Source organism: Bos indicus, chromosome 7, assembly GCF_029378745.1.
Source record: "Bos indicus isolate NIAB-ARS_2022 breed Sahiwal x Tharparkar chromosome 7, NIAB-ARS_B.indTharparkar_mat_pri_1.0, whole genome shotgun sequence".
NCBI classification, from domain to species: domain Eukaryota; kingdom Metazoa; phylum Chordata; class Mammalia; order Artiodactyla; family Bovidae; genus Bos; species Bos indicus.
The window spans coordinates 68,825,735-68,844,395 of NC_091766.1; the positions used below are offsets into that span (position 1 = coordinate 68,825,735).

Sequence of the window (18,661 nt, forward strand, 5' to 3'; positions counted from 1 at the left end):
TCATCTACATTTTCCTGTGTGGTTGATGCTCTTGTGACTTGTTTAAAGAGATGTCCCCTATTCTTAAATCATGAAGATAAGTTATCTTCTGAGAGTTTTAGAGTTTAGCCTCTCCAGGCTCAATAGAACTTTAAGTCTATTATTCACCTGGAATGGATGTTTGTGTTGAATGGGAAGTAGAAAGCCAACTTCATTTCTTTCCCAAGTTGCCTCAGCACCACTAATTGAAAAGCCCTCTTCCTGGTCTGCAGACGTAGTTCTGTGTCTGTCATTTATCAAGTGTCCACAAAGGGCTGGTCATGGGAGGCTTTTAATGAATACTTGAATCAAATCTGAAATGAACCATATGTGTTAGGTATCTGTTTATAAACCTATTGTGTTTTTAAAGGAAATTCTATTACTAGTGACTAGTATCGCCTCTACTATCTTTTACTCTGAGAAATCATAAGGGAAATATTCCACAACGTAAAGTTTTGGTTCGAATGTTGTGTGGTTTTCAAGCCATCAGTCCATTGTTTGCTATGCCAGCGCACACCAGGAGAGGGCCCTATTCGTTCATGGGAGAAAGGGAGGCCGGCATCCCTGCAAAGGAGGCAGCCCTTCTGTCTGCCTTTTGCTGCCAGACCTCCCGTCCAGGACTTGAGAGTCACTTGAACACTTGAGAGTGTTCCCTGCCTTAGGCCCTGTTGTTTGTTTATTTTCTCATCCTAATAACTAAGTGAGCCATAGTCATACTGGTCAGTCAAGAGTGGTTCTTACCTTTATAGGAATTGAGGACAGTTCAGCCCCAAACTCATAGATCTGAAGGCTGCTCAGAGGTGCAAGAGTTGTTAGGGGCCATCCAGGGCAGGTGTCTTGACCTCAGCACCGCTGACATCGGGGGCCAGATAGTCCATAGTTGGGGGTACCTCCTGTGTGTGGCAAGTTGCTGAGCCGCATCCCTGGGCTGTGCCTGCTAGAACACAGGAGCACTTCCCCAGTTGTGACAACCAAAAATGTCTTCATCTACTGCTTAGTATTCCCTTGGAGGACAAACCCTCCCTCTTGCTGAGAACTACTGATCTGATGCAATCCTAGTTCCACAGTTTGCAGATAGGAAACTAAGGCCCTGAGAAGGAGATAACCTTCTCAGAGCTGCAGCTACTCAGCTAGTGCAGAAGTTAAGACAAGAACCCAAGACCCTCACAGTTCAAGTACTCAAGGCCAGAGAGCTGTTCTGCTGAGCTTTGCAAATTGCTCTGTTGGCTTTTGTTTTTATTTTCGTTTTAGTTCCAGCTCCATGTCTGACCCCTCTATTTCCTGCTTCCACTATGTAGTCCGTTTTCTTTAATTTTGCTTTTCTCATGGCATAACTGAAATCAATGCATTGCTAGACAACAGGTTCAGAAAGAATAAAACAGAAACCATAGTGCCACACCAAGATAACCACTGTTCACATTTCAATGTGTTCACGTTCCAGCATATTAATTTTCCATATATATATATATATATATTTTTTTTTTTTTTTACTTTGTTTAGTTATAAAAGTAATAGTCACCAAGCTGAAAAGAGAGGTTACCTCTGCGGGGTGTGATGCAGGCAGGAACAGGTGATAGGGGTCCTCTATACTGTACATTTATTGTTTGAATTCAGTGCAATAAGATTTATTGTTTTTCTTCCTTTAAAGGAAATACACCCATGCTTAAAAAATATACATGGTCCCAATGCATGGGAAATCAGAAGCAACCCCCCCCCCACCACCACCCAACTCAGACTCTCACTCCATATTCCCACCTCTACTTGATCCACTTATTTTGCCCCTCACCCTGAAAAAAGACACCCCCAGCTACACAGGACATGGATTCTGTCCCTACATCCAGGCACCATCAAGTGGCTCCCCTCGGCCTGAGCGTATGAGAGTTTCTTCCAGCCCAGACCCTGAACCCAGTGGCTTTCTTGATTGGAAATGAGCTAGGATTTGTGGGAAGAAAAGCAGAATCTTTGCAAGTAGGCCCCTGGCTGAAAGCTCCACACGGGACTGTAATGTGCAGCCAGGGAGGAGAGCCCTGTTCTAGAGGTTGTCTTCTCAACTAGCATTGCCACAGAGTAGTCATTGACATGTTGTCACGATTCTTGCCGTATCTGCAGACCCCTGCTCCTGTTATTTATGTAATAATTGTATCTAAAATAACTTTTTACCTTCTTTTAAAAGGAAACTTCATATCATTTTCCATTTTAAAAAACCATTCTCTCTCGCTGTCATTAGAAAGCAACCAAAATAATAAATCCAATGAAAATAAAAGATGATGACATAATTCCAGTTGCTGCCTGCCTGGGCCCTGAGTGAGGCCTGCACATTTTCTCTGTTAAAAACAGACATTAGCAAATGTTACAGAAGTGGGAAGACCTACTGCTTCCAGATGGAGACCTCGTCGTTGACATTGTCAGAAAGATTAACAGGAAACTGAAAAGGAAAACGACATTCTCACTGTGACTCTCTGTTATGAAATTCCACTGCCCTGGACCCCCTCGTTTCCCACCCTTTGGAAAATGCCAACCTTGGGAGACGCTGATATGCATTTGTGGGAAAGGAAAAGCTGCTTTCTGGGTCAGTTTCTTGGCCATAGATCTTTCCTAGTTGACCAGACATGATTCTAATCTAGAATAATAATAATTAATTTTCCCCTTGATGATTCATGGGCTAGGGGAAGAGGTGGAGGGTGAAACATAGTAATATAGAGTATTTTTATTATTCAAGTAAGGCATAGCCTGGTAGGGAAAGACCACCCCCACACGCACACACGCATAATCAGATAAAGCTAAGTTGCTGGTTTATTCAGCCAGGGCTACAGAGAGCTCCTGGAAATGATGGAGTGGGAGCAGATGTAACAAACCTCAGGTGAGTTCTCCACTGCCCCTGGAGTCCCCAGTGAGGGGCTGGAAGCTGCAGCTCATACTTTGCGTACAAAGGAGGGCTGTGGTGGATGTGGGAAGCCTCATTTCACGACTGTTCTACAGGCCCTGTATCCTTGGGGCTTAACATCAGTTCACAGGAAGTACTGACACTGACATCTACATGCATCCTTATAAGGCAGTGTTTAGACGGCTGGGCCCTCGGTCAGGCCCTGTCCTGCCACCCACAGCCCGCGGGAAAGCCAGAGCTGGGATTCCTGTGGGGTGCTCCACCTCAAGTTTTCCAGTTCATTTCCCCACACTCACTTGACAAAGACAAAACAAAAATGTATCCATGTTATTGTCTGTGTTGTCTCGAGACTCAGAATGTTATTTAAGAAAATACTGTTTTGAGAATGGTTTGATGCTTCCCCTTAGGAAATCTGCTAAAACGGGTACATAGTTTTTCACCGAGAAGCAGAGCCTAAAGGTAGAATCTAATGCTGTTCTACATGAATCTGACACATGTAAGATCACACTTTTTTAAAAAAATATGTATCCTGAATCTTTATGATGTCCGTTAACCAAGAGATAACAAGTTCCCAGTTAGCCTCCTAGAGTGAGTGAGTTGGGAACATGAAGTTTTGTGGTATTTCATGGAAATCCCTCATAGTTCATCAGTTTTAAATTAAGTAAGTAGAAAAGGAAAATATTAAGACTGAAAGCAAAATGAAATACTTATCCCTTGAATTTTGATGTGGGTTTCTTTCAATAAAGTATTTTTGCATCCTGACTCCAGAAACCTCTTAATTTTTACTTTCTCTATTAACAGAGAGCACTTTTACAGTAGCTCTTGATTGTTACTAATCTAGAACTGTGATACGTTAGTGGCTGTCCTAAGCAATAGGAATAATAAGCATTGGTGTGGCACTTGGTAAGTGTAGCAGTTGTCACTCATTAGCTCCTCCCAGGGAGGACCCTATGCAGAAGCGGGAGCACACATCAGTTCCCAAACGAGAGACTCATTAGGGTACTTTTTGATAAAGCAAGGCTTTCCCTGGTGGCTCAGATGGTAAAGAATCTGCCTGCAATGCAGGAGACGAGTTCAATCCCTGGGTTGGGAAGATCCCCTGGAGAAGGGCATACCTACTCCAGTATTCTTGCCTAGAGAATTCCATGGATGGAGGAGCCTGGCAGGCTACAGTCCATGAGGTCAGAAAGAGACACACACAACTGAGTGACTTTCACTTTTCACTTGGTAGAGCAACTGCTTCATCTTTATACTTTAGAAAACTCATCATGATTAGATCCTGGATCCCCCAAAAAATGCTATAGAAAGACTCCTTAAGAACAGTCAGGAAATGTTAGTATGTTATATGATATCAAGAATTTTTGATGTAGGTGATCACAATACTGAGGTTACATGGGAGAATGTCCTTTTTAGGAATTGCGTGCTGAACTATTTAAGAATAATTGATGCAGTGGCTTCAGCTCACTTTCAGATGATTCAGTAAATCAGAGAGTCAAAGCAGATACAGTAAAATGTTCACTAGAACTCTACATCAAGAGTATAGGGATGTTCGTAGTTCTTTCAAATGTTTTGTATTTAATATGTCTGATGTTTTCCATAGCACAAACTTGAGGACTGTGTGAAGGAAACTGCATCATAGAATCTGGAAAGCTAAGAAAAAGGGTCATTGAGCAGACAAGGTCATGAGGTATAAGAAGGAAGAAAAGTTATAAGGGGTTTTTTGTTGTTGTTGTTTTTTAGCTACTTCTGCTAGTTGGTGAGATTTATTCTTGGTAACATAAGCCCCAGAGCTACTTCTGACCTCATTTCCTAAATTTATTGAGGCATCTGCTAGTGCCAAACTCAGCCACGACTCTCATGCTGCCCATCTGTTTGATTTGTGAGCAGGAAATAGCAGTTCAGGACCATAGAAAGCCAAAGCTGGGGAAGCTGGCCAGTGTGAATTAGGAGGCCACTCGGCTTGTGAGCGCCGCTGGGAGCACACCCAGAACAGTCAGCTGCCCTCCTCCCAGGATCCATGGGGATGAGACCCTCCCTCTGCTTCTGGGTCTTTGAGAGAAAAGAAAACAGCAGTGCCTTTTCCCTATGCTCAACTTAAGAGACATGTTTCCGTGCAGCTTTTTTGATGGCCTCTCTGCCTTTCCATTCTTGCTCTGTGGGCAATGTGCTAGTAGGTAAAGCATTAGGGAGACAAAAAAGACAGAGCTGATTTGCCCATGTAGCAGCAAAAAGATTTTCATACCATTGTAAACCAGATCATGCTACTCTCCAGCTTCAAACTGACAGGTAGCTTCTCATTACTGAAAAATCTTTATTTTCAATTTATCAAGTATAGTTGATTTATAATGTTTTGTTGATCTCTGCTGTCATTGGTACTAAAAATTCGAAGTCCTGACTTTGGCCTTCAAAGTCCAAATAATGCCCCAGATTATTCAGCCGTACCTTTTCCTTCTAACCCATCTTTCATTGCCACTCTCTCCCTGGCTACCAACCTGACCCTTGAAGGTCAGCTTGCTGCTGCTGCTGCTGCTGCTGCTAAGTCACTTCAGTCGTGTCCGACTCTTCGTGACCCCATGGATGTTGGCCTACCAGGCTCCTCCGTCCATGGGATTTTCCAGGCAAGAGTACTGGAGTGGGTTGCCATTGCCTTCTCCAGAAGGTCAGGCTAGAGATGAGAAGCCTGAGGTTCCCCAAAGACCTGGATCAGGACCAAGGCTGACTCTTACTATCCTTGGCTTCTACCCTAATGCTTGGTGACATTTACCCCCTTGGCATTTATAATTCAGGGGCAGCTAGAGCACCCCCAAAACAAAGCATCTCTTCTACTTTCTGTCACAGTGTTTGGAATTCTCCTATTAAGGGCTTACTTTGTTGATTTGAAATGTTCTTTGATCTTTAGAAGCCGGCTAAAATACCAAGTCCACTGAGACTGTTTGGGAAATAGATAATGCTGTGAAAGTCAGTTCTTCGACGGTTATTCACTTGCCAGGTAATTCTGAGGAGTAGGAAGATCACTCAAGAAAGGGTAGAGCGGAACAAAAAGACCTCCTCCAGGCATAAACAAAAACAAGCCAAAGAAAAACACTGAAGTAGAAACTCATAGAAACTCTGTACTGTGCTTGGTGAGATGTTGAGAGTATACACTAAGTGATAAAAAGAGTTTACAGAAGAGTGCTATTTTATATTCCATTCTTATTTTAAGATCTACGCTTAAATGTTTTATGCACGGTAAAAACTAGCTGGACAGACCCCAGAAGGTTATCAGTGATGACCCCCTGCATGATGAGGTTATAAATTTTCCTTTTATAAAAAAAAAAGTGTATCTGCAATTTCTATTTTTTCAAAAATAGCCAAAGATAAAGGGGTAGAGTGACCATTTTAAAAACATAGCTCATGTTCTGCACAGTGACTGTATCTAACAGTACTGTATTGTATACTTGAAAGCTGCTGAGAGAGTACATCTTAAATGTTCACAACAGTAAGAACAAAAGTGGTAATTGTGTGAGGTGAAGAAAGCGTCAACTAAGCTTATTGTGGTAATCATTTTGCAATATATATATATATCAATTATTGTGTCATACACCTTAAACTTACACAATGTAGTATGTCAATTATATCTGTGTATCTGAGGAAAAAAGCTGTGAATGCTAAATTAATAGTTTTTCAAAGGAAAACCTTTTCCTAGAGGCTGAATTGAATATTGGGTGCATTTCCAGAAGAAAATGACAAATGTCCAATCAAATAGCACATGGAAAGTGGTTAAAATGTCATTGCTGTTGATGGCTCTTGGAAATCAAGGATAACAAATCTGTAACCTAAGTGCCAGTGCCCTTATTCTAACCTAAGGCAGATATTCATGGGCCATCCTGCTGAGTCTGGTGTCAGAATCCTCTCCAGGAACACCCACTGCCTCTCAGCCATGGTCAGTACTTGAGATGACCCTGGGGCCATCACTAGCACACATGTTGCCTTCAGGCAAATCATGAAAAGATATCTTTTCTCGAGATCTTATGCCTTCTTCTTTTGCAATATTAATGTATTGATTTTTTTGGAGACCAAAATATATCTGTTGGAAAATCATTATAAACAGCCCATATCTGATGTCTACCATATATTTGAAACCCCCTAGGATTGGAGAAGGAAATGGCAACCCACTCCAGTGTTCTTGCCTGGAGAATCCCAGGGATGGCGGAGCCTGGTGGGCTGCCATCTATGGGGTCACACAGAGTTGGACATGACTGAAGCAACTTAGTAGCAGCAGCAGCAGGATGGGATATCCTTGGATAGTATACTGTCTTCATAAACCATTCACAGCAACCCTGGGTGATACTTTTTTTGTCATCTCTACTGGAGATCCACCGCCTCCCCTAAAATAAATCCTTCTCACTCTCCCCCAGAAAGAGTGGTCTGAGCCCCCTGGAAATGGCCCAGTTGTCCTGACATGCCAGCACTGGAGTTTGTCCTGCTTTGGTATCTATGAGGCAACTGAACTGCCCCCCTCCTCTTGGTCAGTTGTACAGTCCATAGAAGAAGGCAATATGGCAAGACATAGGATGCTAACTAGGTGTTATTAGCCAGTCAGCTATTTCCATTTCCAGGCAACACGATGGAAGGCAAACTATGGGTCTTTGTTCCAATTAAAACTCAGACTTCATTCCATTTTTTCCCAGTCCCTGAATTTGCTAATTTCACACTTCAGTGACTTGCAATGAACACGGTTCCCTGGGGCCTCTGCTGTTGCGTTGCAGACTGTATTGCAGCCCAAGCCTCTCCCTCCCAACACCTAGCAGTTTGGGTGTGCAATCCAGCAGTTCTGAAGATGTGTCCTAGGTGGCACAGTCCACTGGGCTTCATGATGAGTTCGGAAAACTCAGAAGGTGAGGGCACTTTCCACCCAACAGATTCTAACTGGTCACTTAGAGTTTTGAAATCAGTATTTCCTACTTGAGATGTGCTATAGTTACATGGGAATCCTCATGCCTTGATGCCTCTCAGGAAAGACCTTTTTCCACTTTTTCCATCCAAGGCTGTAAAACTCATCAAGTGGAGTGCAGTGAAAGAGCAGGGTGAGGTTGGTTTTAGAGAAGGCCCAGTGACCATATTAAATAAGAAGTATTACCATATTTATTTATGCTCTGCCTATATCCAAAAGAATATGCAATACCTTTTAATTAAGAAATGGTTTCACTGAGTCTGGAGACCATTACACAGAATAAGACCAAAAAGCATTAAGAGGCAGAGGAGATGACCAGGGCATGTTATATAAGGCTCTCTCAGCCCAATTTCAGGTTGATTTCCCTGGTACTTTCCTGGACAGGGTGTATCTTTGGACTTAGAAATCTGGGATTCAGGTCACCTCTGTACTTGACAGCTGTGAGCCACTGGTTGTTTTTTGCTGCTGTTGTTCAGTCGCTAAGTCATATCCAAGTCTTTGTAACCCCATGGACTGCAGCACGCCAGTCTTCACTGTCCTTCACTGTCTCCCGGAGTTTGCTCAGATTCACGTCCATTGAATCACTGATGCTAGCTAACCATCTCATCCTTTGTCCCCCTCTTCTCCTTTTGCCTTCAATCTTTACCAGCATCAGGGTTTTTTCCAATGAGTCACCTCTTTGCATAAGGTGGCCAGAGTATTAGAGCCTCAGTGTTAGTCCTTCTAATGAATATTCAGGCTTGATTTCCTTTAAGATTGACTGGCTTGATCTCCTTGCAAGTCTCTCTCCCTCTCAAAGAGTGTTCTCCAGCACCACAATTTGAAAGCATCAATTCTTTAGTACTCAGCTTTCTTTTGGTCCAACTCTTGCATCCATACATGACTCCTGGAAAAACTCTAGCTTTGACTATATAGACAAAAGTGATATCTCTGCTTATCATAGCTTTCCTTCCAAGGAGCAAACGTCTTTTAGTTTCATGGCTCCAGTCACCATCTGCAGTGATTTGGAGCACAAGAAAATAAAGTCTGTCACTGCTTCCAGTTTTTCTCCTTTTATTTGCCTTAAGTGATAAAACTGGGTGCCATGATCTTAGTTCTTTGAATGCCAAGTTTTAAGCCAGCTTTGTCTATCTTGGGTGGCTGTGCATGGCATGACTCGTAGCTTTATTGAGTTACACAAGCCCTTTCGCCATGACAAGGCTATAATCCATGAAGGGGATGAGCCACTGGGGAAATGATTAAATCCCCCAAGGTGCTGGGGCTACATCCATATTTCTCCAGAGCCTTTGTATGAAATGAGGTTACTAGAGCCCCTTCCCTCCTCTTCCCACAACCCAGCAAGGAGCTTTGACTTGCCTTCCCTGGTAGTTCCCTGCAGGTCTGACTGCCTGCAGCTCACCAACCCACCCCTCCCTCACTCACCCACCAAGCAAATGAGTCCTGCTCGGTATACACCAGCCGTCTCATCTCTGACCTCATCTTCCCTCTGTCTGTGATTGCGTCTTCCCCTGCCCATCCTGCCAGGCCCATCATTACCTCATTCCCCGCAGGTCTCGTGTTCAGCACACACTTTATCAAACGCCTATTCTCTGCAAGACACTTGGTGTTATTTCTCCCTCCTTTGAGTCTCCAGGGCCCTTGGTTGCCAATTTCTTTTGTACCTAGTGATTCTGTTTATTTCCCCAGTCACAAGTGTCCTTAACCCTCTTCCTCCATTAAATTACAAATTTTATTAAAATCTAGTTTTTCCAGTCTTAGCTGTCATCATGTCTCCTGCAGCATCCAGGCCCCACTCTGGTCAGAAAACAGTAAGCACGCCGTGAGTATTTGATGAACTGAAGGGAGGAAGGAAAGAGGTAACACTCAGTGCGTTCTGCCCCACCCCTGGCTGGAAAGGTGGCCTGCCGTCCCTGTTCGGGTTGTGTGCTGGTAGACGTGGACGTGCCCAAAATTTATCAGTCTCCCCTTCATCACAAGTGCCACTGTGCACTTTCTCTTTCTTTGGTCTCATAGAGTCAGAGAAATTGAAATATCTGGAAAAATCCAGTTCCCTGGAGAAGTGCCCACTCAGACCTTGCACTTGTGTATTCCTTTCCCCTGGAGTCCATCCCATCCTCATGTTGATGATTCCCAAGTTTGGGTCCACTTTGTGGACTCTGTGGGGCCCTAGGCCTTGTGTCCGCTTGCCTTTTAGACATCTTCTCTTGGATGTACAGAGACTCGCCTCCTGGGTCTGCTCTCAGCTTCCTCCCGCCTGCAGTCTTGCTGTGTCTTCTGGCCTGTGAGTGGCCCAGTACACATGTCCTTTCTCTCTCTCTGCTGACACATCCAGTCTGCATTTGGCTGTCTGGCATCTGCTTCCCACTCTGTCTCCTTGGCCACTACTCCAGGCCTTGCTATCTCTTGCTTGACCTATTCCAGCACCCCTTTTGCTCCCCGACCCCACAACCTCGCACCATTGCTGTCTTTCTCTCTTGCAGCCAAAAAGTGTAAATGTACATGGGATCATGCCACTTCCCTGATTAAAACCATCAGGATAGCATCCAAACATCTAAGCAAAGTTTACAAGATCCTGCTCAGCCCTCTTTCCTTATCTCATGCAACCTTCCCCCAGCACTGAAAGCGTCAGTCTTATTCAACTGTCAGCCCCTGTCCCACTGCAGTCCCTCTTGCTTTGGGGCCTTTGGCAGGTGCTGTTCACTCTTACCTGTCCAACACTTAGCCTTGGTTCATGTCTCAGCATTTCCTTCTCCAGGAAGTCTTCCCCATCATCCTCCCCAGAAGTATGGATCGGTGGCCCCTATTACATATTCCCACAGCTCCCACATACCCCAATACAGCACTTACTAGAACTGCCCATGTGACTCACTTCCCTCCTCATCTTAGTAAGGACCATGCATTAGGTCTGCCTCACTTCCTGTTGTAACTTCACCTCACAGAGCAAGTTGGTATAGCAGATGCCTACTATTTGCTGAATGATTGACTTAATTTCTGCTCAGGCTGCATCCTAGTCAGAATGAAAGTGTTGAGAGTTTGGCACCTCCTTGTTTGGTCTCTAGATAATATTATACCCATGTTCTCTGTAGTCCTGTGATGGCCTTTCAGAGCAAGTGAAATGCAGGTCCTACGTGTGGTTGGGCCCTGTAAGAAGACTCTTGATAGCTGTTTGCATGGGATATGAGATGCTGCTTGGATTCTCCCTCAGAAGTACCCTGGGCTGTGGCTGGACTAGAGAGCCCAGCCTACAAACAGCTTGGTGGGGACCTGGATGAATAAGCATGCTAATCAGTTTTAAAGAGAAAACTACTGGAGACTGAAGGGGTGTGGAAGACCCCTAGACGCTGAATCTTTGGATGGGACTTTGCAGGATGGACAAGAATAAGTAGAGTGTGGTTTGGGAGAGGGGCAGGCAAAAGGAATTTATAGGGATAGGTTGAGCACATGAGCAGCCCAGTTATTTACCTTGGAATCACACCAGCAGAACTTTAAAAATTATTTGCCTGCAAAGAAATCATTTACACAAATTCAGGATAGAAGTAACCTCTGGATTTTAGGAAACAACTGTCAGTTATCGCCTATTTTTTCAGCTAGAGGATGACATGAGACTTTCCATTCCTCTTCAAACTGCATATATATGTCAAAGTTTTTCTTTTTTTTAGTTGAAAGAATGTTAGTTGGTAGGACCAAAATCCCAGTAAATAAAGCAAAGAATGATGTGATATTATCAGATATGAACATGTTAGTTGCTCAGTTGTGTCCAACTCTGCGACCCCATGGACTGTAGTTCACCAGGCTCCTCTGTCCATGGGATTCTCCAGGCAAGAATATTGGAGTGGGTCGCCATTCCCTTCTCCAGGGGATCTTCCCAACCCAGGGAGCGAACCTAGGTTCCTTGCATGGTTGGTGGATTCTTTACCATCAGATATGAGTGCAGCTAAAAAGCTTCTCAAGAGTGAGATTTTATAGTAATTTCCTTCTGTCTCTATTTTGAATAATTGAATGTGGTTTTCATAAAGTGTATGTATAATGCAGGGGGCAGTATTTCAGTCTTCCCAAGGCTTTGGCTGCACGAGTGGCTATGGAAAAGCAGTGGGTATGGAAGTGAGGTGGCCCTGGGTCCCAGTATCAGCCCTGCTGCTTCCTTATCACTGTGCGGACCTGGTTGGGACACTCCATCTCCCAAAAGTCTCAGCATCTTTGTGCATAGGATAGGGATTATTAGACCTGCATCACAGGATGCTTGGAGGGGTAAAGCAGAAAATGGGTACAAAGCACCTGGTGCCGAGCCTTGGAAAGGACCCTTATAGACCATTTAATCCAACCTCTTCATTTTGCTTCCTTTAAACTGTTCTTAATTGCACATGACAAATAGTATAAATGAGCTTATAATGAAAAGCTTTATTGTCTCCACTGCACCTCCCCCCACCTGCATCCCCATCCCCAAGGCAGCCTGCTTTAATCATTTCTGTTTCTAGTTCTTCTAGTTGTTATCTCCATAACGCTTGGTAATATGAGGTTAACCTCTATTTCTTCATGAGCAACTTTAAACAATGCTTATTGACTCCCTAATGGTAAAGATGAAAATTTAGGTCATTTACATCTGTTCCCTCTCTTCCTCTCAATATTTGATTATGTCACATTTTTAAATTTATATTGTCCTATCTTGTAATCAGAAATAGTATACTTACACTTCTTTCAGTAACATTATTTAGTATCTTGACTCTTTCCATGAAAGATGAGGAAATCAACAGACCTCACTTCCACTTCTAGACTTCTCTCCTACTTCCTGTCGGCTGCCCTTTTACTTTTATGTTGTCACAGCTGTATTTTCTGTAACATTTGTATTTTGCTCTTCATCTGTGATTTTTTTCTTTAACCATAGCCTAACAAAAGGAGAAAAAAACAAAAGCAAATACTTTTTACATTATTAATCCGATGCAAGTATTGTTCTGTGCTGGACCAAGTGCCATGCTAAGATTTTATTTCCTTATGTCTGATTCTAGCATCTAGACCCCAAAAGCTCCTTGTTGTAAAATTCAAAAGTACTTTCAGAGTTTCTTCCAGTTTAATTTTTTGAAGTAATATATGCATAGTAATAATTTAGTAAATACATACAAGTAGGAAAAAACAGGAAGAGAAAGAGGAATAGAAAATAAAATCCTGAAAATCCTGCCCTGTGGAGCATTTTTTAGAAGTGTTCACACGGAGTAATCAGTAACATTGAAGGAAAAATTCTTCCCATAGTGATAAGGGAAAACATCTAGACCTGTTAAGAAAACCCAGAATAGGAGAGATTCTGTCCTAAGTCTAAATTCCCTTATGTGCCACAGACTTTCAACTTTTATTCTACATACTTATATATTAAGCATTTGCTATCTGCTAGTCACTGTGCTTGTTCCTGGTAATAAAGTATAGTCAAAAATAATCATTGTCCCTACCTTCATGAATGTTACATTCCAGTAGAAGGAGGTAGATATTAATCAAATAGTCACATATAGACATGTACAATACAGACTGAGTTCAAATGCTAGAAAGGAAAAGAGCTTGGTTCTTTGAGGACATATAACAAAGGAACCCCATGGGCAGAGAGGTATTGGAGGGATCCAAGAAGTCTCCCTGGAAGGAACGATGCTTAAATTGAGATCTGAAAGAAGAGGGGGGTTTACTAAGCAAAGGGCAGGGAGATAGGTTAGTGGGCATTCCAGAGAGAAGGTAGAAATTCAGTGATGACTATGCAAATGGTGGATTCAAATAACAGAAAGCTGCTGTCACTGGTGCATAAAGAGCTGGTGGGGAGAGGAGTTGAGAAGAAACCCATTCTGGGTGGCCTTCATAGGCCAGGGGCCAGATGGTTTCCTAGTAGAGTGGAAAGCCAAATGTGATCCTTCAGAATAGAGATTGGACGAGAGTTGGTCAGTATTAGCATAGGTGCCTGCTGTGAAGCCTGTTCAGATCCCTGACACAGACCCTGTGTGCTCTGAACTGGACATTTTTATCAACTGTGATGGCCTCGGCTCATGAATGCCAAACAAATACCTTCCACCTTGCAGAGTGTGTAGCCACCTCATCATGCAAATAACCAAATAGTTCATCCTTAGGAAACTTCCAGACAATGCTTTCCCACCTCTGTGAGGAAACCACACCCTTCTCTTTCCTCACCTTCATTAACAAATGACAATACAAGGTAGAGAACAGACAAGAAGCATGCTAACAGGAAGCACTCCCAAACAACCTCTGGTCCTGCAGGTTGCAAACCTGAGGCAGGGTACAGAGAAGGGCTACTGGAACACTCCTGTCTTCCCTAAGGAAACTGAAATGGAAGCTCATCATGTGAAATTAAAGCAACAGCATTGGTCTTGTTATAGAGGTCCCAGAGCCTTCTTCCCCTTTCTCTATCCCCTAAGGTGGCTCCTAAGGTCAATTTTATTGACTTGAACAAAACAGAAAATTGACAGTTCATGCAAGGGGTAACTTTTCTAGTAAGAAGGCACTTCAAGGAGCACAGACATTTATAGGAAGAAAATAAAGCAAGAAAGATATAACTTAGCAGAGAAAAAGAGAAAAGAAAAAAAAAACTTAGCAGGAGGGGTATGTATACCAGCCCTCTGCTTAAAATACTTGAGTATTTTATCTCTCATTGCACCTGAAATAAAATCCAGGCTTCATCCCATGCTGTGAGACCTCACATGATCTGATCCTTCCCTACCATTAGGAACTCAGACTGTGCTGATTACTTGTGTCTCTATGCTCTAGTTTACTTTCTGCCCCAGGGCCTTTGCGCTTCATATCTAATGGCTTGCTCCCTCTTTTTTAATTCTTTACTTCAATAACTCCCCCTCAAAAAGGTTTTCCCTAGCCTCCTCTCTGAAGTAGTCCCTTCCCCACTCCCAGTCACTCTAGCCTAGTACCCTATTGTGTCTTACCACTATCTGAAACTTTTTGGTTTATTTTCTTGTTTTTATCTTTCTCAACTACAGTAGAATTTACATGAGTGCATAGATCTACTCTAACTTGTTTAGCATCGTATCTGCAAAGCCTAGAACAATGTCTGGTACTCAATAAATATTTGTTGGATAAATGAATGTAATAGGTTTCTCATATTTGGAAAATAGCCACATGGGTAAATAAATTCATTTATCCATCTAAGAGATATAATATAACAAATATGCATTCATTTAATAATTATTGCAAGACTGTTATGTACTGGGCACTGGACATAAAAAGTAGAAATAGAGACACTCACATTCCTCCCTTTAAGGAGCTCATAGTACTGTGGTCAATGTGGAGAGAATTCAAGATATAAGGACTTACTGGTCATAGCAGGTGAGGAAGAGCGAGAAAATGAGCCCCAGGTCTTAGACATGGCAGATGAGGTTATTGTGCCATTCTAGGAGCAAAGGAACCTGAGATAAGAAAGGGAGGAGGTCAGCTTTAGAAATATGAAGCTTTGGAAATATCTAACAAGGAGGTAGATATCCAAATCTGGAGCTTCAAAGAGGCATCTGGCAGGAAATAGAGTTGACGGATCAAAGGCAGTGCTTATAGACTTGGGAATAGGTGAGACAAACTGGATAGAATAAAGCAAGAAGAAAAGGGGGACCTTGGAGAAAACCAACATGTAAAGAATGGTTAGAAGTCAAACCTGTAAGAGAATCTACAAAAGAGAAATTGAAATAGTGGACCCCAGCAGAACTCATTGTCACAGTGCCTAACACACCAGGAGGACTGAAAGTCGTCCACTGCACTTGGTGACAGAGCAGTAACCTCTACCCGAGCCCTTGCCGTGACATGGTACAGCAGGCCATGATAGTTTTGTTTGCTGTGGAGGGAAGTGAAGACTAGGAAATGGAGAGAGAGGTAAAAGGCTCCTATAAGCTGCTTGGCCCTGAAAGGAGTAAAGAAATGGAAAGGTGACTGAAGATACAGGCTAGAAAAACACATTCAGTAATACTCTAAAGAGCAGAACAAGGATATTGAAAGGAAACTACTGGGAAGTTGCTTTGGTTTAAAACTCTAACCATTAGAGTTTTAAAATGGATTGGGCTACCTCCAGAAGGACTGAGATCTTGATTATCGGAGGTATCAAAGAAGACCCTGAATGTTATGTTAAGAAAGAGTAAGGTGTTCAATCAGTAGTCTAGGCTTCTACTGTAAGAAACTGGAGAAAGAAAAACAAACCCAAAACAAGCAGAAGGATGGGCATAATAAAGATATAACAGAAATCAGTAACATTGAATGCAGAAGAACTACAGGGAGATATACATGAAACTAAAAGCTGTCCCTGTTTCATTTCTGATACTGGTAATTTGTGTCCTCTCTTTTTTTTTTTCTGGTCTGGTCTGGCCAGAGGTTTAGCAATTTTATTGTTTCCAGCCCGCACCCCCCGCCCCCGCCCCCAGTGAATCAGCCTGAATAATCAATAGCCAGGTTTTCAGATTATATAATGAATCAAAGGATCTAAGCTTAGACATAGCAAGGAAGACCAAGTTGCTTAATTTACTGGTTTAGGAAGGAACAGATTAATTAAGAAAGGAAGGAAATTTCCCCCTCTGGCTAAGAAACTGAGAATTACACCTACATCAGGCAGATCCCTCTAAGTTCAATTGTCCTCCATCTGTTACCCTCACTTCAAAAACTGAAGGGAGTTTAGGAGTTTCTTTCTCGAGCAGCTAGTTGGACTGCTAGATTTCCAGGATGGCCGTGTTCCACCCATGCCTAGTGAAGAAAGCCAAAGGTACTCAGAATTCTGATTTTCTCAGGTGCTTAGAATCCAAGAGTATCAGAGTTGAATGAAGGCTGATTTTACCTAATTCAAATCCCCACAGTTTAAAGAAGAGAAACCAAGGCCCATGGAGGGTGGCTTGTCTAGGTCCCCTCCATACCCTCTGATCTGAAATCCAGTAGTCATGAACTGGCCCTGGGACAGACAGTAAGCCCATAGGGACAGACAGTAAGTAGACCATATCTTCCAGGCCCCTGGAGAAGGAAATGGCAACCCACTCCTGTATCCTTGCTGGAAAATCCCACGGACAGAGGAACCTGGCAGGCTTACTCTCCATGGGGTCACCAAGAGTCAGACACGACTGAGCAACTTCACTTTGCTTTCCAGGCCTGCTGCTGCTGCTGCTAAGTCGCTTCAGTCGTGTCCGACTCTGTGCGACCCCATAGATGGCAGCCCACCAGGCTCCCCTGTCCCTGGGATTCTCCAGGCAAGAACACTGGAGTGGGTTGCCATTTCCTTCTCCAATGCATGAAAGTGAAAAGTGAAAGTGAAGTCACTCAGTCATGTCCGACTCTTAGCAACCCCATGGACTGCAGCCTACGTCTGCCCCTAATCGTCATAGTATATGTTTGCTTTTAAGCTTACTTTTATGCATAAAGAATCCCCGTGAGAACCTGTCTGTCTGGGCCCTAGTCCCTCTACTTTCACCCACTGGAGTCAAGATGGAGAAAACCCACCAGACCCAGGCCTTCACACTGAGACATCCTGCCCAGTAGGATTGGCTACTGCCTTGAGCCCATGAGCCTGAGCTCACCACCTACGAGTTGAACATAATCTGGGTCCATCATCCCTATCTGATCCCACTGCTTTGAATTCTTCACCAAATTGAAATTCTTCACCAAACTTTGAATTCTTCACCAATTTCCTTGTAAGACTGTAATGAAAATGTACTATACACTCAGTATGTCCAGGGTCTGTGCTGTGAGGCTATACATTCTCTCAATCCTACTCATTAAAATAGGTACTGTTCTCATCCTCATTTTTCAGATAAATAGGCTCAGAAAGGTTAAGCAATGTGCTTAAGATGCCACAGCTAGTTAAGTAGAGGAGTCAGGGTTTGAACTCAGGTCTAACTGACTCCAGTGTTCAAACCTTTAGTGATGAAAATTCTTCCTGGTTTAAAATAAAAGTTCTCTCTCTCTTTGCAGTCTCAGGAGGAAGTCTGTGATTTGCTTCATGCTGCACCCTTCCAAAACATCTTGCCTAGAGTCTACATCAAAGGTAAGAAACCTCTGAAAGCAGCTAAATACTTATATTATCATATGTAAAATAGATTGCCAATGAGAATTTGCTGTGTGACTCAGGAAACTCAAACAGGGGCTCTGTACCAACCTAGAAGGGTGGGGTGGGGAGGGAGATGGGAGAGAGGTTCAAGAGGGAGGGGACATATGTATACCTATGGCTAGTTCATGTTGGTGTCTGGCAGAAAACAACAAAATTCCCTAAAGCAATTATCCTTTAATTAAAGAATAAATTAATTTTAAAAACTAGCCATTTGAATTTGAATCTTATGCTCTCTTAATCTCAGTAAACTCAGATCTGCAGTCAGAAAAGAATAAGGTTAAAGCCTTGGGCAGCTGTTAATGCTGGAATTGTAAATGATGCTCCAGGCCTGTTCCTTGGCCTTCTAGAACATCCCTAGTATGTTGCTGTCTAGGTTAGTCTACATCCTTCAAGTGATGAGTAACTCACCACCCCATGAGGTAGATGATTCCACTGGACAAAGATAATAGAACATATTTCCTTGTAGTGAGTCCTGATCACACTTGCCAGAACTAAGGAAAACAGCTCTACACACTCCTTCTAAGTGCTAGAATGCAAGTACATCACCAAGTCCTCTGAGAGCTCTTCTTTTCCCGTTTCCCCCAGTGTGCCCTGAATCTCATTTTCTGCCTACCATTCCTTTTGCAGAGGGCGAGCGTCTGGAGGTCCGGATGAAACGTCTGGAAGCCAAGTATGCCCCACTTCACCTGGTCCCTCTGATAGAGCGGTTGGGGACCCCTCAGGTACGATCCTCCTATCATGGACTCATAGAACTGAAAGG

At 43.1% G+C, this 18,661-nt stretch overlaps 1 protein-coding gene across 3 annotated transcripts in view; it reads left to right on the plus strand.

Annotated features, from left to right (window-relative positions):
- CYFIP2 (cytoplasmic FMR1 interacting protein 2) overlaps positions 1 to 18,661 on the plus strand; it is a 134,309-nt gene that overhangs the window by 101,492 nt on the left and 14,156 nt on the right. For all 3 annotated transcript variants that reach the window (XM_019965309.2, XM_070793921.1, XM_070793920.1), the window contains 2 exons: positions 17,766 to 17,838; positions 18,529 to 18,623. In XM_019965309.2, coding sequence (XP_019820868.1) covers positions 17,766 to 17,838; positions 18,529 to 18,623 — 168 coding nt within the window. The remainder of the gene's footprint in view (positions 1 to 17,765; positions 17,839 to 18,528; positions 18,624 to 18,661) is intronic.